The 22258-nt window shown below is 40.0% G+C and overlaps 1 protein-coding gene across 2 annotated transcripts in view; it reads right to left on the reverse strand.

Moving 5' to 3' along the window:
• Positions 1–205: 205 nt before the first annotated feature.
• Positions 206–22258, reverse strand: part of DHX35 (DEAH-box helicase 35) — a 29117-nt gene continuing 7064 nt past the window's right edge. Inside the window, exons 9-22 of one of the 2 annotated variants that reach the window (XM_039728147.1) lie at positions 21046–21158; positions 20786–20882; positions 19543–19701; positions 18158–18368; positions 15723–15847; positions 14756–14810; positions 9773–9868; positions 9336–9430; positions 8682–8759; positions 7434–7563; positions 6654–6735; positions 6042–6113; positions 4326–4437; positions 206–1942 (exon numbers count right to left, since the gene is read on the reverse strand). In XM_039728147.1, coding sequence (XP_039584081.1) covers positions 1898–1942; positions 4326–4437; positions 6042–6113; positions 6654–6735; positions 7434–7563; positions 8682–8759; positions 9336–9430; positions 9773–9868; positions 14756–14810; positions 15723–15847; positions 18158–18368; positions 19543–19701; positions 20786–20882; positions 21046–21158 — 1470 coding nt within the window. In that variant the 3' untranslated portion in view covers positions 206–1897. Of the gene's footprint in view, positions 1943–4298; positions 4438–6041; positions 6114–6653; positions 6736–7433; positions 7564–8681; positions 8760–9335; positions 9431–9772; positions 9869–14755; positions 14811–15722; positions 15848–18157; positions 18369–19542; positions 19702–20785; positions 20883–21045; positions 21159–22258 lie in introns of both variants that reach the window. The other variant, XM_039728146.1, reaches the window with a different exon arrangement.

Below are 22258 nucleotides of genomic sequence, written 5' to 3' on the forward strand. Positions count from 1 at the left end.
CTGACCTCAGCAGGAATCACAATCATTCCTAGAGGAGATTCTGCAGCTGTGCAGCCAGGTAAAAGAACATCTGGACAAGACAGGTCTCCAGAGCCACCCAAAATTCTCAGAGCTGGCAAATGCAGTGGCCACCCACTGCAGCCCAGCCCAACACACCCACCCAGCACCCCCTGCTCAGGCCCAAGTGATGCACTCTCAACCTTCCTCAATTCAACAGTTTTATTTTTCTTAAGAATACTTCCAGAGGACAGAGAAACACAGACAATTGACAAGTCTTCATATTCAGTTCTTTCTCCAATCCTTTAAGAGGAAAAAATCCTGCAAATTAAATCTTTTTGGTGAGTTCCAACACTGCTCTCAGCTCTGGCTAGGAGACAGTCCCTGCCCCGAGGAGCTTCCAGTCTAAGAGAGTGATACAAAGGTGAGGGGCACAGGGACAACAAGGAGGAAGGTGACACAGTTTTTATGCTGCTGGTGCCATTCCTGGAGACTGGTACATGTGTTTGTGCTGGCAGTCAGGATGGACACACTGAGGAGACCACACAGTGCACGTGGCACAACGTGTTCTCTCTGCAGGGATTTGGAAGGGACAAGGTAAAAAGCTCTCAAGAAAGTTTTCAAGGCAGTCCTGTGATGAGGAAGGCATTTGTTCTATGTAGAAATTTTTGCCTATTTACATCTTTTTTTTAAGAAGAAAATAAAACATTTAAAATGCCAAAAAACACATTCATCAAATCAGCTGAATTACAAAAATAAAATTTTCAAGCAATGTCTTTCGAAAGTAAATATCAATAGGTAAAAATGGAAATAAATAAATACATGTATCCAAGCTGTCTTGTTAAAACACAAACAAGCATAATTCCTTACTGAAAAGTAGCCATGGAATCCCAATTAAAGCAGCAACTGTTCAGAGCATCCTTCTCAGTAACAGAGGAAAATGAGTCCCAAGCCTCAAGCAGCAAAGAACAGATTTGTAATAAATGAAATATAAAGGACTGTGTTCTTTATAGGAAAGTATAGAACATTTCCTTCTTTGCTGATCAACAGAGGCTAAAAAACAGACTTCCATGATATTCCCTAATGAAATGTACTGGTATTTCCAACCAGTGGAAGGTTATAATTTTTTCTCTCATAGGATAAAAAAAGAAAAGCCCTGTCTGTGAACTTGATTGATTGTGAACAAACATATTTAGTCCCCTGATTGAGCAGAAAATTAATCCATCTTAAAAATACTGAGCTGCTCTTTCTCCCCCTCCCCAAACAGCAACTCCCATGAGCAGAACCCAGACATTTCAGTCCTTGGGGACTGCTCAGCACAGTGAGCTGGGCCAGCTCCGCCTCGGGCAGGACACTTTTACTGCTTGGGAGCACAAGCTGCACCAGTTTGGGATGGTCCAACAGGAGATGCATGTTTCCATGGCAGCACCTTGCATTTCAAGGGGTAGTTGATTGCCCTGAGCTCCTGCTGGCAGGAGCCAGGCTCAGTTTGGCCGGTGTAAGTCACAGTGCTCTGGGTGACAGGAGGCAGGGTACCCTACTCCCCACGCTCATAAGGCAGTACCACTCCAGGAAATCTGTTTCTTTCTTGAAGGTTCCAGGTTTTTTGTGGTCCTTTATGTCCTCTTACTTTTTAAGTTGTTTTTCTACCTATTTAAAAGGAGCAACATGCCCAGATTAACAACAGAGGTCAAGTAGGCAAAGATTAAAATGTCCACAATGCAAGCTCTAGGTTTACAATGTACTGGTCATGCATAAACCCCTACAGATCCTGGCAGGCATTTAAACATTTAGGTTGATGGAAGATCAAATTGCTAATGAACTGACTGCTGAATGGACTGTAGCCAGCTTGAAATCACTGGTAGGTTCTGCTTCTGATGTCACAACAACTGAAGTCATGTCAGTGGTCATCTACTTTAGCCCTTTTTGCTTTCAAGGAAAGATGCTGCAAGAAAAGAAAAGAACAAAAAAACTGCTTAGCAGATCCACCAAAATTAGGAAAAAAATCAACTACAATGCTTTCTATCCTGAATCATAATTTAAATTAATTCTAATACAAATATCCACATCTATCCAAGCTCTGCTTGTTACTGACACAACTAAAATAAACCCATTAAATAAAAACCCACATGTACCCCAAAGTGATATACTGGCTTGTAATAAAATAACTCCTAGTGTTTTTGTACTAGCTGCAAGCACAGGAACAATTTCCCACTGGGAACAATTTTCCAGGTGTAAAAACGCACAGAAAGATGTGCTCCCAACAATACATCTGCAAAAACCACCAGGAGAATGTACGTGAAGGACAAGATTTTAACAACTGTATTAATCCTGAAGTTGCACTGGATCTTTGGAACCTCTGTGCCCATAAAGACCAATAAATGTGGAATAAAATGTGACAGGAGTTCTGCAAAACTTGGAATGAGAAATAACTGACCAAGATCAAGCTGTAGAACAATATTTTTTAACATAGTCCTATTCAGTGGTAATTTGTCTGTGACTTGACAAAGGAATAAAACCTTTCCTTCCTAGCACAAAGATGTATCCTTCAGTAGAAAAAGGGTCTGAGTATCTATAAATTAACATAAACGTGTGATTTGCAACAGTTCACTTATTCAAATTTCACATGTATGACTCAAAGTTTTACACAAGATAAATATTTCTAATTTTCAAACATTTTATAAGGACACCCAAGACTCTTGGCTGATATGGATAACTGACCAGGCTGGAAGAGAGAATTTTCCTCAAAACCAGCACCATCCTTGAGAGCTACCATTTATTTTAGGATGAAAGCAATGATTTGATCATACTGCAAACTAACTTCACTTGATCAAAAGGTAAAAGACTTGGTGAAAATTGGATTTTGATGTAATTTCCTAGAATATCTACAGCAGTAGTAGCACTACCCTGAAAAACATGTTCCCTCATTCAAGACAAGTCCTTTTTGCTACCACCTACCTAAAGGAAAACCTCACCCCAAACTTCAGCCCATGGAGAGGTCACAACAGGATTTTGTGTGGGTGTGGGCTGCTAAATGTAAATTATGTGACAACTGTAAATATGTGAGTCAAAGGACTAATTATTGCAGGAACAGATTTGATACAACATTGGCTCAGCTCCTCTTCACACCATGTCTGCAGATCATCTCCCAGCAGCTGAAGGCTCTGCCCCACAGGGGCATCACTGCCTTTGTCAAATGTCTTATAGGAAAAAGGCAGAAAATATTCAGCTACTTAGTAAGTCCATTTATAAATGGGAATTGTCTGGATAATTGAGACAAATTATCCAAGATGAACATAAAAAGCCCCTCTCTTGAGTCAATCACATGAAGAGATGCCAAACTGGTGGGAACTGTAACCCACAGAGATGTCCTAAGGTGCTCCCTGCAGCACAGGATTCTCCATTTTGACAAAACCCCAAGGAAGTGAAGAAAACAAATATCAGATTCTCCAAGAAGTCAAATAGTGAAGCAGATGTATAAATTAGAAACACACCACCTTTTTCATAGGTCTGATATGCAAATGCATTTTTTCATTCAGATTTGGAAATATTTCATTAATTTAAAATATAAAGCCCAGTAGATATTAATGTCCCATGAGAAATTCAAATACAAGATCAATTTGGTAATCTGCACAGTATTTATAGGCTATGTGGTACCAACAGCCCCAGCTGAACTATGAACATTTAGATAATATTTAATACCAATTCAGTTCTCAGAATGACCAGTGAATAAGTCTGGATTGACAGATTCACATGGGACAGTCAATAGAGGTTGATGACAACTACTAAGAGATACTTATAAATAAAAGGTATCTGTATCACACACAGCAATTTGCAATAAAGCTTTGCACAAACAGCAGCCATTCTTTGCCATTTCACATTTGAACAGATCAGAGCTCAAAAAAAAAAAAAGGCTCAGGATTTTCACAAACATTTGCAAAACATGCAAAGGCTCTCCTAAAATTATTATGCAAAGTGTGACCACTGCCTACCTACAGTGCTGCTCAGGGAAATGCTACCAAGGGCCTGCATTGAAGTGCAGATTGGCTGAAGGCTTCACTTCCCAATGTGATATGATGGTAAATGTAACTTTACCAGCAAATGGATCTCATGTTGTAAGTCTGAGATCCACTGGCTGGATCATAGGGAAAAACATTTCATGCATCAACTTATTATCCTCTTCCTTTATATTAAAACCACTACAAAGACCAGAGCCAACTTAATTTCTGTCCCATTAGACCACAGCAAAACAGAAACCCTGAGAAAGTTCAGACACAAGAGCTGCTCTGCAGCAATGGTACCGTTTGGCCTTTATGCCGATTCCGTACCGTTCCTTGCTGGTAAAAGTGAGGTGCCAGCTCCAGCAGCCAGGAGGATTCAACAGCTGTCACATCTCTCATGTAGTATTTAGCAGTCTGTATGACTTCATTGTAGACTACCCTGGGAGAAAGGAGACAAAAATGAATAGTGTTTGCTGTCAAGCAATGAGGGAGAGCTGATTAACACATATTTAGAGAGTTTCACATACGTGCTGCCAGAGGTGGCACTTCCAGAGTGACAAGAGAGTCCTTAAGCTGTAATTCAGCCTCTTGCCTCTTTCTCTGTGGTTGTTCAGAATCGTCGACATTAAAAAAATCTTCAGATTGCCATGAAAACAACCTCACATACTACCTGACCATATGGGTGCAAGGTATACATGAAAGAATGTTTCTTATAATAGGGTCAAGGGGGACTCACAACTGATGCTTTGGAAGACAGAATATTAATTACTCTGTGATATCATAAGGGAAAATGTCCAAAGCACCAAAACCCTGCACCCACAACAAGGAGGGCACAAACCCCAGCATGACTACCCCTGGCGCCAGTCTGCAGACAGGTGATAAGCATCAGAGGAAGAAATCAGCTTTAACTCCTGCCAGAACGTCTCCTGGGAAGAGATTTAGGAACATCCAACCATGTGGACTCATCCCCACTGCCAGCACAGTCAGGATGCCAGCATGGACAATCTATTTCTGAGGTCATCTTCAGTAGGTAAGGTCTTTTTCCCCAAGGAAGTGCAAACCCTTGCACTGAAGGGGCAGCTACCAAATCCTTAAGTCACCATCTGCCTTCCACACACGGCAGAGCTGCAAACACCTGAGGTTTGTGGTTTCTCATTAATTGGTATTTAGCTCTCAAAAGCAAAGAGGAAAGAGTCCAAAATTCTCTTTGTCAAATGCATCCTGAGATGTGGCAACTAACACAGCTAAAAATAAATCAGAGGAAAACAAACCAGAATGAAAACACATTTCCTATATACTTTTAGTAGAGGGAGAACTGAAGCCGTCAACAGAGGATGATTCCCCTGGCTGCAGCAGCACTGAAATTTAGGCTGCTGCCTAAGTTAACTCCTATGTGACAGGATGCCATGACACCAGGCCAAGCTTATCCTTCCAAGTCTCAGCAGCAGGCAGTGCAGGATGGAAGTCCAAATACCTCAGGCTGATCATGCTGACCTGAGAGCTCCACAAACATTTCTGTTTGTTATCTGAGGACCTTTTGCCTGCAAATGGAATGACCATGACCCAGCTGATGGGAAGCACAGCCAGTTCTTTCCTCAATCTGCAGGACAGCCATAACTTTTCACATCATGATTTTATGTGTAAGCCCTTTCCCTAAAATCCATTTGCCATTTCTGCAGCACCTGTTTGACAGGGTATTTCTTTAATAGGCTTAATAAAAGTAAATTAACCCTAGCTCTGTTTAGGTACAGAGACTACTTGGAGAACAATTTGCAGTGCAAGATGTGACAAAGATGTGATGCCCACTAAACTTGGCTCTGCTTTCCAACCTCTGCAGGTTTCTTTGACAGTTAAACATCACTCTATTCCCCTTATTTATTTGGATACTCCCAAAAAAGTTGCAAAGGAAATGCCACTTGGATTCTCCCTGTGGAAACTATGACCTTCCACATCTATTCCTCCACTGATGGGGAGATCCAATTCAATTTGGATGGTGCAAATCCCTTAAAAACCCCCAAGGAAGAGAAAGCAGCTCTAACTTACCAGCGTGGAGGTTTCTCTGCATACAGCACTGAGCTGGGGTGGATATGAAGCTCGTGGTCATCACGGATAGTCCTTGAAAGCAAGATTCTATTTCAGATTGTGCCTCTCTTTATTGCTTAACATTTGGTTTCTTTCTGCCCCAGTATCAATGCTTAATAAAGGCAAGAATGAGAGGGCTGGAGTAAATTAACATTTGCATTTAATGAACAGATAAAACCAGGCTTAAATGCTGAAGAAAGGAACAATCAATAATTTGATGTCCTAAAAGAGTTTTATCTACACTAAATGAAAAAGTAGCATTTCAGGCTTTTACGCAGTGCTCTGGGAGTGCTATAACACTATTGCACAACTGTACTTGCTTAACTTAAAGCAATCTAATGCCTACTGGTAGCAGTTTCCCACTATTAATAATTTTAGTTCTATTTGCCAAGGAGAAGAGATAAACACTGAGGCAGTTTTCAAATACAGAACTGCAAATATTTAGTACATTGATTGCCACATGTTCCTAATTGCAAATTAGAAGAAACATCTGGTTGTTGATTCAACTTAGATTTATTCATCAGGGGAGCTTTCCAACCAAGCACCAGTTGTAGTGAAACTGTACATAGTCACCTGTAAGCTCCTGTGGAGTGGAATTTAGCTGCATTAGCAAAGAACCCAGACACTATGCACCTCAAAACAGGATCTGGATCACCTGGAAAGATGAATTTTTCTGTAAGATGAGTCAATGGAAAGGTAAAAGTCCCTAAAATACCACTTAATCATCTCAAACAACTTTTCAGAGTGTATCAGGCTTTGACAGCAAAGGCAGGAGAGCAGACAAACCCTGCAATTCCTTTTGACTCCAATTTCACAGCAAAGCAAAAATTGCTGCCTAAAAAACGAATGTTGCCACCCGTGTCTCCATGAAGAGTTTCACAGTCCCTAAAGCAGCCCAGTGTGACAGCTGAGCATTGAAGGCTGATTTTTCAGAGCAGGTAGAGACAAGAGCTAAGAACCAGCCCTGGCACCTGTGCACACACAGCACAGCTGGAAAGCACATCCCAAAGGCTGAACAGCATTTTGAACAAAAATGGCCTTTTTGAAAAGACAAAGAGGGAACAGGGTGACCTATTTATGAGTCTTTTGGAAAATCTGTCCATTAAATAGATAATCACTGGTTTAAACTTTCGCTGGAAATCTCAACTAATGAAGACTGGACTACAATTCAATTTTACAAATAGGCTAAAGTACTCATCTGCAGCCATTTTTAGGAGAAAAATCTGGTCTAAACTAACATTATTTTGAGGCCAGGATAAAAATACTCCAAAGGTTACAAGAAAAGCAGGGAGCAGACTGACAGTTTGGAAACTACCTTCATTATGTACTGGACAAGAGCTTAAAAACAATCACCTTCACTGGACTTCTTTGGCACTTTAAAGCGGACGAGAAGTTTTTTCAGCTGCTCTCTTACAACAGAAGCTCTCACAAGCCCTTTGTAGTTCAGAAAGTGCTCCTGACACCACTGGGAGCTCTTGCTGTGCTGTACAGTGAGAAGAGAAAAAAATCTCAATGAGATACCATCAGCAAAGCAAACCCAACCTCTTTTGGATAGCCTTGTTCTGTTTTAATTCTGGTCTCCTACAACACATTTCTTGTGGTTTTCCCTGAAAATTACCTATTTACAGAGCAACTAACAAGGGTATGTAGCACTAGTAACTAAAAAACATGCCTCAAACAACTTGTAAAGAACAGCAGATCAAATGCTATGGGTTATTTTTAAACTGATGTGCTTCATTTCTTCATATGTGGTGAAAGAGAAGAGCATCAGTCATTCCATTTAATTCTCTCAGATCATAAACTCATCTGTTTTCAACCTCAAAATGTAAACAACCTTTTCAGTGCTGTTTTCATTGGTCTGCTCTCTGCAAAGAGCTGCTTCTCCAGAAAGCAGCTCTCCCTCCAAGAGCCTTTGCATCTGACTGTTTCTAAGAGAATTAACACAGATACAAAATGTGAAAGGCAACATTTCAGTTGGTGCCTGCCTGGCTGCTTTGTGGCTGGTTAAAAATAGTCATGTTTGAACACTTGGGTGGTTATACTGCTTCAACTCAGTACTGCTGCAAGTATTTTGTTACAGAAGTGGTTTATATCAGCAAAATATACTTCTCCCAAATAGGTGAAGCAACTTAAAAACTATTAAAGAAACCTCAGCTTACAGAGCAGTACTCAGGTTGGGGTTAGACCTCAGGAAATTATGATCAATGAGTTATTTAACACCAAAAAAAAAGACTACTAGATTTAAATGCAGATTATCATCAGTAAAACATAGGAAACATACTAATTTCATTGGAAATTTGGACATTTGTTTTTCCCCAAGCCCCAAGACCAAATCCCTGTCTCCTTGAAAACACAGCTGTCTACCCTTGAGATTTCCATGCTGTACCCCAACAAAATTCTCTTTTACTCCCAGTTCAGAGGAACTGTGGAAGATCTGTGGCAAACGGTGACCAGAGAGTCTTTTAATGTAGACTTATCACTTGATAGGCTTGCTAAGTCCTCAGCTTTGAGGACCTTTTGTATCCAGAACTTCCAGATTCAGAAGTGAGAACCTCAGCTTCCTCCTGTTCTGCAAATCCACATCCACTTGATCTGACTTACTTTGACAAAGGCTTCATAAACATTCAGCATGGTCAGGTGATCACCTTCCTCCACAGCAAACTTCCTGTGTTGCCTGGCCTGCAGAACAAGAAATACCATTTTATAGGCAGATTGATTGTTGCTGAAATCATGTCTGACATGCCCAGTTCCTTTCAGTTCTGTATTTCCTGGGGACTGTTAAATTCTTACCAACTAGGGCAGCTCCTCTGGGCAATAGCAATACTTCACTAGTCCCCCTAAACACAGGAACACTTCTAAAACTGAAATTGGGAAAATGACCAGATCAAGAATCTCCATTCATTAAAAATAGGCTATTAAGAATTTGCTACATCCTTCCTGTTTTGTTCATCTCAAAAGGAAATGGTGTGTGGGAAGGTTTTGGGGGATTTTTTTTGCAAACCCTTCCACAGACCAATATTGGTTTATAACCTTTCATGTTCCTGTACCTCAGAAGGAGGATTTTAGCACTACTAAATACTCCAAGGTTCCCCTGTTATTTGGTTTCTTCTTTTACCTACAACAAACAGATACAATTCCAGACCTTATTTTATTTTCACACAAAGTTGCAGTCTGTAATAGGCACCAGTAAAATACTTGCCAGAAGTCCAGAAATGTGGAACCAACAAACAGAAAAGGAGACACAACTGAACTTACAGCCTGGTTTTTTTGATTTGGAGGGATCACAAAGATGTTTTGAATCTGCATCATGGCAGCAATTGTCAAAATCTCTTGGGAGCAGCCAAAATTTCCTGAAGAGCAAATGAAGAAATTCAATAAAATAAATCTTCCATTCAACTTACCCCACAGAGAATAAAATTAAAAAGAAGCAGAATATGTTTTTATGGTCTTTAAAACAAAAAAACCAAACTCCTGTATTTTTTCATATAACAGTGAATGTTTTCAGTGGAAAACAAGAAGCAAATGTTAAACATATTAGACTGTGAAATGTCTTAGACTAATTATTTAATAGAGATTTGTCAATTCTTTTCACTGCAGACCACACCAAGATGAAGTATGGTTTGAGCTTAGCAAAAGTCTAGCAATGCATTACAACTACATGACTGTGAAGAAACTGATCTTTTTCCTCCCACCTGATTCCAGAAGCATCTTTGCAAACATAGGATTCAAAGGAAACTCTGCTATTCTCATTCCAAGAGGCTCTGTCAATCGGCAGTGCATGTCCAAACCTGCAGCACATTAAGAAATGTAGCTGGGACACAGGCAAAACAGCACAGCAAGGCTTCTTTTACACTGAAACTGGACTAAAGAGCAGAATTACAAGCTAAAACATAGCAAATGCACCTTAGAGTTGCTGAATGTATATTACACTAAGCTTAAAGGCAATCCATTATAGCCATTTACTCTCCCATGGGTCACCAGATTTATTTTCAACAATACTTGAACACACAAGTTTTTTTTAAATTTTGACCAAGTTTCACTCTTATTGTCAATAATTTTAAAAAAACCTGCAGTCCAAGTCAATGCCATGGCCAGAGGGGATGTTAGCTGTTAGACCTCTGATCCTCTTTTTAAATATTCAGTAACATCTTTGTTCATGGGGGTGTAAAGCAGATGAGAATGAAAATGGGGAGAAACATGGAACAGGCATTATTGCAGGAACAGGAAGCACTGCTGATGGAAGGGTGTCATTTTTCTAAGCACATTTACTTAGGTCACGGAGAAAAATAATGTATTATTGACTTAACAAGAGATGCACAGCTGATAAAGCTTTTCTACAGTTTAGTCTGGCTCATGTATCATCCACTCAACTGCCAGTCAAGTTCCAGCTGCAGCTTTTTCCCTGGAGATGGCACAGGAGGGAGGCCTGACAGCTTGATCTGTGATGGCCAGAGCAACCCAGAGCAACCCTGCACATTTACCATTTCAGAGGTTTGGCTCCCTCCAGTCAAACCCCTGCAGCAAGGGTGACCCAGGCAAAGCACAGGTCACAGTCCAACTCTGAGCTTTATGCTGAGATTTCAGAGAAAGATTTAAGTGGAAAAGCCTTTCCTTTGCAAGAGGATGTAGAATTTAAAAAATGCAATACACAGTGAACAATAATAAGGAATAAAAGGTTGCTAAGAAAAGCAGCAAAGAGTGAAAACTGAAAGAGAAAACTTCAAGAGGCTAAGTTGTATGAGGTATGACAAAGAGGTAAAGCACAAGAGAAAGGCTACACAAGCAGGGGTGAGTGAGAGCCCAGTAGCAGGACTTTGGGGCACTGCAGGTTGCATAACCAACCACAGCAAAGAGACCTGAGGAAACACAACCACAGCTCTCACATTACATAAACACATTATTTGTCAGACTGCGTGCTGGTAACAAAGTCACAGCTGCACTGCAGCTCTGTTTCACAGAGAAAAGCAAAACCACAAGTCAGGTCAAGGAATGAGATCTCCTACAACTCATGTCAGCATATCTTAACCCACAGATCCCTCCAGCCAGTGTTTATTTTATTATTTGATATGCTACCAACTCATGACAACGTAGTAATCCACTCACACACTCCTACACTGTCCAACACAACCTACCAGGCTTTTCACATAATGTCAGTGTTTTCCTCAGAAACAGGTACCAAAGGCAGCTTTTGTGCAATGGTGAACTAATATATTTAAACACTAAGTCACAGCACCTGCAAAAATTAAGGTATGATAGTTTTCATTTGACTAATGCCATATGAGAAGTTTAAGTTCTACCACAACTAATAGCTTAGATAGGTTTTCATCTACAAAAAGACAACTGCATTCCTAAGTAGGAAAAAGGAGAAATTTCCAAATATTTATGCACCACTTTCTACAGGTGCACCAAGCCAAAATCCTTTGGCTTCTGCTGCATGCTACAAACATCAATACAATCTGGCATAATCTATATATGGGTTGTGCACAGATCTATTTGTAGTAATAAGCTTGAATATAGCTTGCAATGGATACTAGTTTGGAATAGGTGAAAGTTTCCTTCAAATAATCCTGAAAGCAATCACTGAATCCACATATATACAGGAAATTAAATATCTTGGAAAAAGATATTACAAAGATTTTAATTAGATATGCCCAGGAGAGATTATTCAAGTACCATGGCACTAAAATGTTTCAAGTAACAACCACTGGTGTGTGACAGGCTGAGGGATTAAAACTATCCTTTTGAACTTAGTTAAAGTGGCTGCTTCTGATAGGTGACAACTCTCAAACAAATCTTTAACAAAGACCTGAAATAACCCTAAAAATAAATCCACTTTTTGTCTGCTTATTTACTTCTTAAATTATGCTTAAAACCAATAAACTCCAACTGACAACTCAGGCTCTCAAAAAGGCATCAAAGGAGAAGGCTGAGGAGAGATAGCCCTGATGTAATCAGTTTGCACCACTGTAAAAATAACCCCTCTACAAACAGTGAAGTGTTTATTCAACACAGCTATCTCAGCCTTAGGAGCATCTGCCCTGCACGAGTTGGCACCATGCTGGCACAACAGGGGCCTGACCCCAAACTGCCTTTCTGAATGTGGCTGCAATGCCAATGATGAAATTCATGTTCCTACTTGCACAAGAGAAATTTAATCCTCACTGCACCTGCAAATGCTTGGGCAGCTTCACCTCTGCACTTTTTATATAAATTCTTCGTAATACACCACCTAAAACTTAACTTCACCTTAAATTTCAGCAAAAAACTGAACAGTGTATCACACACATTTCCTTCCATCTGAAACACTAAGATCAGCACTTCTCTGTTCTGCTACAAAGCTGTGCAGCCAAGAGAATAAGAGCTCTTTGAAGCTACACGAGCAGAACACTTATGCCAAAACATCACCCAGCTAATCAGTGAGTTTATTGAACTTTCCTCTCCATTTCCCTAAGGTGGTTTTGGCTGTGAATTCATCCTTGCAACACATTCCTGAGCCACTGTGAAGGTCCTTGTTCCAAGCTTGCTGAGGTTGCCAAGAACCAAGGGTCTTAAGTGAAACCCTCCTTTGCGAGATGGAGCTGAACCAGCACAGGGCAAAATCCTGGCCAAGCAGAGCTACAGCTCCATGAGAATAAAAAGAGAGCAGACTGCCACAAGTTACAGCACAGCCACTGTGAGTGGTCTAAAAACAGCCACAAACCTCTGGAAGCTTCCAAAACTTACACAATCTCCTTTATGCTGCCTCATGTTTACATTATGGAGCAAACATTGTCAACTCTGAATTAGCTACAAACAAGGAGCTGAAGTCAAACACAGCTTAGTTTTGACTACTTGGCCTCCCATCAAGTTTCTGTTTTGTTTAGTTTATTGAATTCGAAAAGATTACACAGCTGTCAAAAAAAACTCAACAATATAACAGTTCTTCCTATAAACAAAATTAGGCAGCAGGCATCCCACTCACCACACAAAAAGGAGTTGAAAACTGTGTATAAAAACATATTACTGCAGTGTGATCTGAGTGTTAAAAGTATCCAACAGCAACATAATGAAAAGAAGCAGAATGAACACACTTAGAATCAAAGATTATCTCAAGTTGGAAAGGACCCACCCATAAGGCTCAAGTCCAAGTCCCTGCTCCTCACAGAACCACCTAAAACCAAACCATATGCCAACAGTGTTGTTCAGACTCCAATGAACTGGAGAACAAGCTGTGATTAGTAACACAGAGAACAGAATTTTTAAAAAGATACTCTTTTCAGTAGCTAAATAGTAGAAAAGTACTTTGAATTATGCTCTCAAGATCTGTCAGTCTAATATTTTCTTTTCATTACAAGTTTGTGTGTATCTGTTGACTTGTCCATAACTGGCAAGTTCAATACCAAAACTAGAGCAGTCTTTGCAAGTGGCATGCATTTAAAAGAATGAAAAAACAGAAAGCTGTTCACTGAAATACACACACTGCCTTGAGAAACACAGTTCCAGTTCATCCAGAAGAAAATGTGCTGGTTTTAGGGAAGACCAGAGGTTTTTGTTAATGGTTGTATCCTGTAATCACAGCTAATAGAATCAGAATAGTTCACTTGCTGTGGGTTTGAACTTTGCCTCAGCTGCAGGACCAACAGCACAACCATGAAAAGCATTACACTACAGCAGGTGTAATGCCTTTCAGCCCCAGCCCATCCTGAATCCAGAGCAGAGAACAGACTGGAATTAATTTTAAAAATTATAATTAAATTAGCTCTTAATAACTTCTGTCAGTAAAATCCTCAAAATCATAGCAAGGAGGCAGTTTGAAAATTACCCAAACTCTCTGTGGGGTTTCATGCACAGCTTCCAGAGACTGAGCTCTCCCAAATTCAGGCATCACATTTGACTCACGATGCTTAGGCAGAGTTCCAGCACACACACAGCAAGATCAGATAATGACTGCAACGTGTTAACAGGAAAATTTATAATATACACACTATGCTTTTCAAAGTCCCACTAAGGAATGAAGTTGCAATTCTATCAACCTTGATAAAGTCTGGGTTATTACAGTCAAACCTTTGCTACAACTTTTTCTATTTATATCTGCAAATGTTACATGTTTCCATTGCTGGCACAGTAACATGAAATGGAAGTCCACCACACCAAGTCTTAGGTATGTAACAATCTGTCTAACTGGATGCAGGTAAAGTTAGTGTCTAACTCCTCTACTGGTCTAATTAGTGTCCAAACTCCATTTTTATCTTCATACCATTCTGTAAGGACTGAAGGAACACAAAGAGGATCTGTCAGGTAAAAAACACCCTCATCAGCTCAGAGCCCTGTCCCTAGCAAGGACAAAGAGGTGGTTTCCTCTCATGAAATTGCAATGAAATACAGATAAGATAGCTATAAAATACTCATTTACCCAATCTAAATAGTTAAATTCTAGTTTAAATTCCATTGCTGCTGTTTGCTTGCTTACCCATCTGAAAAAGAAAAGACAGTAAATCCAGAAGAAACTGAGGTACACTCTGAAAACCCACCAAGAAAAAGTTTCCACCAGTCACAGCTGTGTTTCTCCTTTCTCAAAGCACAGTTCTGAAATGCAATTTTTATTAATGTCCATCTAACACCAAATACAAATTACAGGTTTTTTTCCACAACTCCTGCAATATAGCTACAAATAAAGCAAAGCATTAAAATCTCACCTCCTAAAGCATACAGCAACTCCAAAGCTTGCACCATGGACTGTGCAGGGGGTGGCTGTGAAGAGAAAATGTGCATTCATTGAAGTTATCAGCACAGAACATGAATTCATAGATCTTTCTCTTCTGCAAAATCCTTAACTACCAACTCTGCTGCAAAATGAACAAAGAACTCTCACGCTCTTTCTCCCTCATAAATTCAGCGCAAAGGGACTGCAGTTACAATTCCACAGAACCTCACAGTTTGTCTTTTTAAGACTCTGCTGACTTCTCAACAATTGAAACATCAAACTCTGGAATACAAATGGTTGTTTCTAAGTGGTCACATACATTATTTGCACCATTGGTTCCCAGGAACACACTTTGCTGCCTGCCAGGGGATGATATTAAAAGATTTTAAAATCATAGAAAATTCAGGGAGTTAGAAAGAAAGTTAGGCTTAGTAGGCCCTGGGAAAATGTTAAAGGCAGGCCCTGGGAAATGTTAGGCCTTGTATTTGCAAGATCATGTGAAACTGCACCTGTGTAGTCAGTGTATGATAAATGATGTAACTGTTAGATGTGATTAGATATAATTATTGTTTAAAGAATCATAAAAAACTATGTGAGGAGTTTGAGGGGGATCACAAGAAATCCATGCTTGGATGAAATCAATGTATACAATAGAACTATGTAAGTTTAATAATTAATATGTAAGTTATATAACGATAGAATATAAAATATGTTCAGCTCAAAACCATGTTGGAGTCAGATTTGGGTCTGAATACCCCTGACACCCAGAGCTCTTTAATAGAAGCACCTGCATATAATCATTCTGTGATTATGTGTTCCTGAACGCTAACAGGGACACCAAGCTACACTTTCCAAACCAGCAGGACAATGGTGAATGGTGGTGTGGGCTACCCCCAAGTCACCCCCTGATCTCTCTTCAGCCCAAGGGAAGCTGGCAGCCTTCAGAGCCCAGGACTCACCGAAAGGAAGGGGAACCTGAGCACGTTGTCAATGCCCAAAGCCTTGAGCTGCAGGATGACAGGGGCCAGGTTGCTGCGCTGCATCTCCGGCACCGTGGACTTGGGCAGCTTCTCAAAGTCCTCCTCTGTGGGGGAGAAAAACACAGCTGAGCTTCAGCTCCCCTTCTGTGCAGTCACCACAACAGAATCACACCCATTTCAAGTTCATATTATCACATATGGATAATTAACAGCTGTTAAAAGACAATCTCTATCCTAAAGATAATCTTTCTCCAATTACTTTATTTTACACTATTTTTATCTAAATAAATTCAATGGTTTTGGCTACAGTTTTGATTTTGTAGTTCACCCACTCACATTTCAATTTGAAATTCTTCACAGAAGTCTGGAAATGTTTTGTTTGTCTTCTGTTTAATGTTTTTGTCAGAAAATAAAAGGCAGGGTGCAATACTACAAAAAAGGCATTTTTTTAAAGAGACATGGAAAAGTTTCAAAGCAGCATGCTTTCAGTACAAGAACACTATTTTTGTAACTACTCAAACAGTTTAAAATATATATTTTAAATAAAGATTAAGAATGGAAAAACAATTTATTTAACAATGCCTTTTTAAAACCATGTTCACTATAAAGTCCGAGTATGGAAAAATACTCCATGTAAGGATAAAACACTCCAATAACCACTAACTGCAGTAAAAAAAACAGGGCACATCCTACATCATTTTCACCCAAACTATTTTCATTTCTACAGAACCCTTTTCTATCTCAAACCTTCCCTAGGACAAAGACAGTGCTGTTTCTCTGCTGCTATTCACTCTGTGCACTTACTTCTTTTCTTTTTTATTTTTTCCTCCTTTGAACACTTCTTAAAGCACTCCCTAGACCAGCTCTTGAGCACAGAAAAATATCTTCAGTGTAGTCAGGGTTTCTCCAGTAAAACACTCACAAGGCTAAGTAAGCTTGGGATATTGTGCAGCACATATTGTCTCCTGATTCTTACTGGATACATATAAATTCAGGGCATAAATCATGGCTTGGTTTAATGTGGCAACTGCTGGCAAGCACATACACATTTAAAGGAAAATGCTTCATCTCCAACATCTCAGAGCTCCAGTAAAACCAGAGGGGGCCTGAAGCCCATCAGCAAAGGGAGTGTTCAGCTGCAAAGCCTTTTCTCATTAAGCAGCTGAGAACAGACACTTTGACTGCAACTCTCTGGATAGTGTGAGGTGGCCAAGAGATTTATTTGTAACAGCAATTTTTGTGCACTGCCAGGGTCATTGATTCAAGGGAAGAATTTGGTGTTGGCAGCTATTCCTAGGAAAAAAAGAGACATGAAGTTTTCTCTGAGTTACCTAAAAGATTTCCAGAGCCCTTTTGTTAAATGCAAGGTCTATAAAGACTTCAGTCAGAGAAGAGAGCTTATAACACTGGTAAGTACTAAAAGCTGAAACTGCTCAGAAACCAAAATCCTTAAAGACCAAACTTCTTCATAAGCTCACCACTTTTAAGAGCTGCATTAACATTTCGTGTTTCTAGCTGCTGACTCTGCCCCATTTGTGCTTCTGAGTCACAAAAAGATTGTTTCTAACACCTAGCACATAAGAACAAGGTATTTCTAAACTAGACAGAGGAACAACTATGGGATCAGAAAAATAGAAACTTCCACAGATACTAAAGAATTTGATTTACAGTCTTAGAAGAAGCTTAAATTGATGTAAAAATCCAATACACAGATATTAAAAAGAACAATCATAAACTTATGTTTCTATAGTTGTAAGTAAGAATATACCTTAAGTGAGAAACTGTATTGATAAGATAGTGGAGGGTTTATAATGTAGGGGTGAGGTTATATAGATTATATATATGTAGTGTAGAGGTTATATAGAATAAGTTAAGGGTTTAGAAGTTATAATAGAAACATGTGTATACATACAACAGCAGCCTATTAGACAAAAGTATCTGCAGTGCAGTAGAAATAAGTAAAAGTGGTAAGTTAAAAACACAAAATAAACCTTATAACATCTGTCCATTAAACTAGAAAGTATATAAACAGTTATAAATATATAACTAGGAAGTTATGTATTACCTTGTAAGGAAGAAACTTGTGACTACTCTTGAACTATAACCAGCTACTTACTCTCACAAATCTCACAACCTCTAAAACTAATTTATCTAAATAATAAATCGCTCTTAACCCAAAAATAATCCCACTCCTTCATTAGTAACAGCAACAAGATAACCAGCAAAGGGAAATACTGTTCTCTGGATGAAAACGAACCAGCCCAGCCTTTCCCCTGTCCCACACTGCACGAGCAGCACGGTGCCCGCAGGGAGGGCAGGGCTGCTGACCTGTGTAGAGCCGGGTGCCCGCAGGGAGGGCAGGGCTGCTGACCTGTGTGGAGCCGGGTGCCCGCAGGGAGGGCAGGGCTGCTGACCTGTGTAGAGCCGGTAGCACTTCCCGGAGCGGTTGCGGCCGGCGCGCCCCGCCCGCTGCTTGGCCGAGGCTTTGGACACGGGCACCACCACCAGGCACTCGATGGCCGTCTTGGGGTTGTAGGCTCGCAGCTTCACAAAGCCGCAGTCGATGACAAAGGCGATGCCGTGCACGGTGATGGAGGTCTCAGCAATGTTGGTGGCAACGATCACCTGCAGGCACAGAGAGGATCCTGTGAGCCCAGCCACGACAGGCCCAGGACACTCAGGAGCACAAAAAGATAAAGTACAAGCAGCAGAAGGAGTTGTCAGCTTGAAATAAGCCCAGTTTGCACAGTTCTCACAGCTTCACCATCGCTTTCTTATTCAAATTTATTCTCTCTTCATAAAAGAAGAGCTTGGCAGTGTTTGCAGAGAAAATCTTTGGCAGTGTTTGCAGAGAAAAAGATGAACTGACTGTAAATCAAGTGTTCTTACGTAGCAAACTAAATGTTTTCTTTCTGCTTCTCAGTTACACTGAGCTATTCTTTGTACAATGAGGTGGGGATAGGAGGGGAACAGGATGATTAAGAGCTCCACATTCAGCATTCCTGCAGGGATTCATTTATATATGTATGCCCCAAAATAATAAAAAATAATTGTTCCGAGACAACAGTGGGAAATCTAATGTTTTTAAATTAAAAAGTAAATTTTGAAAGTTAACTGACTGATGTCATATCCTGGAGAGAAGTATTTACATGAAATGTTCTTCAATGGCAGATGAACAATTTCACTTGTCAAAGCAGGTACAAGAATTACAAGTCACCTTGGTGTAGTTTTGTCAGCTTCTTTCAGCCCCAACACAGGCTGTGCATAAGCAGAAAGCACTATTCACATCCAATTATATACTTCTGTGACATTAAGTGTCCAAACAAGACTTGCAGAAGTCAAAACAGAGCTTTTTTTTTCCACTAAAATCAAGTAAGTTTGAACTTGTTCTTTACATGAAAATATAGCACTTACCCACTCTGTCACTAATTTTACTACTACTGGTGGAAAACAGTCATGGACATTTAGATCACAAAAAGAAAGTAAAAGGTAAAAGCAAAGGAGTTCAGAGGGTAAGAAAACAAATACAAACTTGTATGGAGACATTTAAAAATTGCAGAGTTGATGAGGCAGAGAGTTGGAACTGACACATCTAGGAGTGATCAAAGATGATAAGGGAAGCCAGGGAACATGTTCTTGGTTCCCAGTCTGAAAGCTGGCAGGCACTGATGGGAGATGCAGAAAGCCTCCCTCAAAGCAGCATCTGCAATAGTCCCATGATGTGAACCTGATAAATGCAATCTGTGTGCTGCAGACACCCTTCTGGGTGGTGGAAATTGAGACAGACACCAGAGCTCACCTTCCTGACAGTGTGAGGGACTCTCTCAAACACTTTCAGCTGCTCAGCAGAAGGCAGCCCAGCATACATGGGCAGAACACGGAGGTGCTTCTTCATCCCGGTGCGAGCCAGGGCCCGAGCCTGTTCTATGAGCATGGAAACAACAGTCTCCACTTCCTCCTGCAGCCAGAGCAGCACAGACACAGTGAGAGAGGTGGCACTGCAACAGCACATCCCTGTCACCTAGACACAGAAACTGCACCAAATAATACCATTGTAATTGTCCAAACTCCAGGACTTGGACTAGCTCACTCCATGCTCTAATATTCTTAAGATACATTGCTATTAATAACAAATAAAGCCTTATATACATATTTGTGTTCACTGTTATTTAAGTCAATGTCATATCACAAACACATGAGCAAAATCATGGGGAAAGACTGAACCAAGCTTAGGAGGGAAGCAAGTTAATTTTCACGTCTATCTCAACTGGTGAGAGCAAAATGGGAGGCCAAAATATTTTGGCAGAGCAGAATGCTGTGGGCCTGGATCAGGAATGGCACAGGAACAGCACTGACACCTCTTGCTCAGCTTCATGTTTAATCTCAGCTGTGGCATCTCACTCTTAAAGACAGAAAACAAAATGTTCAAACACTGCCTAATGAAATACCAAATTCATTATTCAAAAGTTAAATCAATAAAGGGGGTGAGGAATTGCTTTTGAAAATATGCAAGATGTTACTGAAGCTCTTCAAGGTAGCTCCTCTCTGGAGAAATGAGTTGCCTCCCATTTGCTCTTCCCAGCTGCAAAGTGAGCTGACAAGCACAAATAGAGCAGAAGAGACCAGTACATTTTGATCTCATGGCAATTTGTTTTTCTGTCAAACACTTCAGATGTTAAGCCTAACAAATGGAAATTCCATTTGCCCTAACTATTAATGATGACTCACTGTCAATTTAACAACTGGATATGTGTGACTTGCACCAGCAAACCACACAGAATTCCACTCACTAACAAGGCTGAGAAATACAGCATTAAATGACAAAAACTATCATCCATCACCAGCTTTGATAAATTCAGGCCATATATTGTCTTCACATCTTTGGGACTGGCCTAGTTTTGCTCCTATCAATAGAGAAATGCTTGTCATCTTTACTGAGAATAAAGTAAGCACAACTAAGGAAAACCTCAGGAGACTGAGACAGCTTTGCAAAGCTCATAATACAGCACTGTAAAGCAAAAAAAAATTGCTTATGTCTATACCTGACCAGTTAAAAATGCCAGTATATCACCATCATTCTCCATCTGGTGAATTTTCATTGTAGTTTCCACAGTTGATTTGATATAGTCAGGAACAGGGCTATGGGGAGAGAAAACAGCAGAGACATGAGCAGAAAAATAGGTACAGACTCCTCTTCAGCAGGGACAAACAGAGCAGCTTTGGGACAGCAGAGCCCTAACCTAGACAAAATGATAGCACAGTTGCACAGTGTCACTACTGCCAAGACCAGACAGGAACACACCTCTGCAGGTAAAAGATGTCCACTGGAAACGTCCTCCCCTCAACAGTGAGGATCACACTGGTGTCTTTGCTGGGGTCACCGGTATCATTTTGATTAAAGAAATCTCTGAATTTCTACATTAAAATAAAAACAAACACTTTCAGTTTGATATTTAAAGGAATGGTGAGAAAAACCTGAAGACATGAAGAAGTTAAATGAATACTGCTTGGATGTTTACTTCATCAATATGACAGTGTCAACTGAAAAATATCAAAGTTCGATTTTGTTGCCTTCTATTCTGCCTGGGGTTCAGGCATTTAGCACAAATAGTGTTGCAATGTCTCATTACTTTGAGAAGTAAAATTTTGAAAGGGAAATAAAATTAATTATATCACCCGCTACATCTGGAAAAAAAAGATAAACTCTTAACTGGAAGTTAATCTATCAAATTAGCAAAGTCAAAGCTGAGAAGAACTTAGAAATAATTGATGCAAAAGGTTTGTGTGGGGCCTGCATATTCTCATCCATTTTTGGGTGAGTGAGTAAATTTTACAGCACTTACTGAACACCAAGATTTCACTTTGTAAAAGCAGAGTTAGACATTATTTATGAAAGTTTTTGATTTATGCATTGTGAGACACCTTCATAAATTTAGATCTATTGTCATGAAGTATTTTCAATAAATAACAACAAAAGATGGAACTTAAGAACCCATATAATTCATCTCAACTTTTATGAGCATTGTAGAGATAACCATCAACTCTCTGTATTAAAAAAAGTATTTATATAGTAATACCAATCATTTTGCTCGTATTAACTCATTTTAGATTGTCATCTATTTGAAATGTGGTTTCAGGCTGTTAAAATTTTGTATTGTAATGTACAGAATATAGAGCAGTGCAAACATCATCAAAGCACAGCATCTACCAACATTCAAGGCATATGGTATTTGTCACTGAAGGACATCTCTGTGTGCCCACACCTTCAGTGCCACATGCAAGCTCTCAGCACCACATCTTATTAAGGACAGAGCAGTTAGGGAAAGCGGAGAAGAGGAAAGAACATGATATAGGAGATGGAACAGCTGCCATAGGAGGAGAGACTGAAAAGGTGTGCTCGGGGAGCACAAGGCTGAAAAGACACAGCTGAAGTTTACAGAATCAAAGGTGAAATAAAGTAAATGTAAAGATGGTTTGGGGGGTGTTTTTTTTAAACACAAATCCCCAGTACAAGA

The sequence above is a fragment of the Passer montanus genome, unplaced genomic scaffold (genome assembly GCF_014805655.1).
Source record: "Passer montanus isolate IOZ18808 unplaced genomic scaffold, ASM1480565v1 scaffold64, whole genome shotgun sequence".
Classification (NCBI taxonomy): domain Eukaryota; kingdom Metazoa; phylum Chordata; class Aves; order Passeriformes; family Passeridae; genus Passer; species Passer montanus.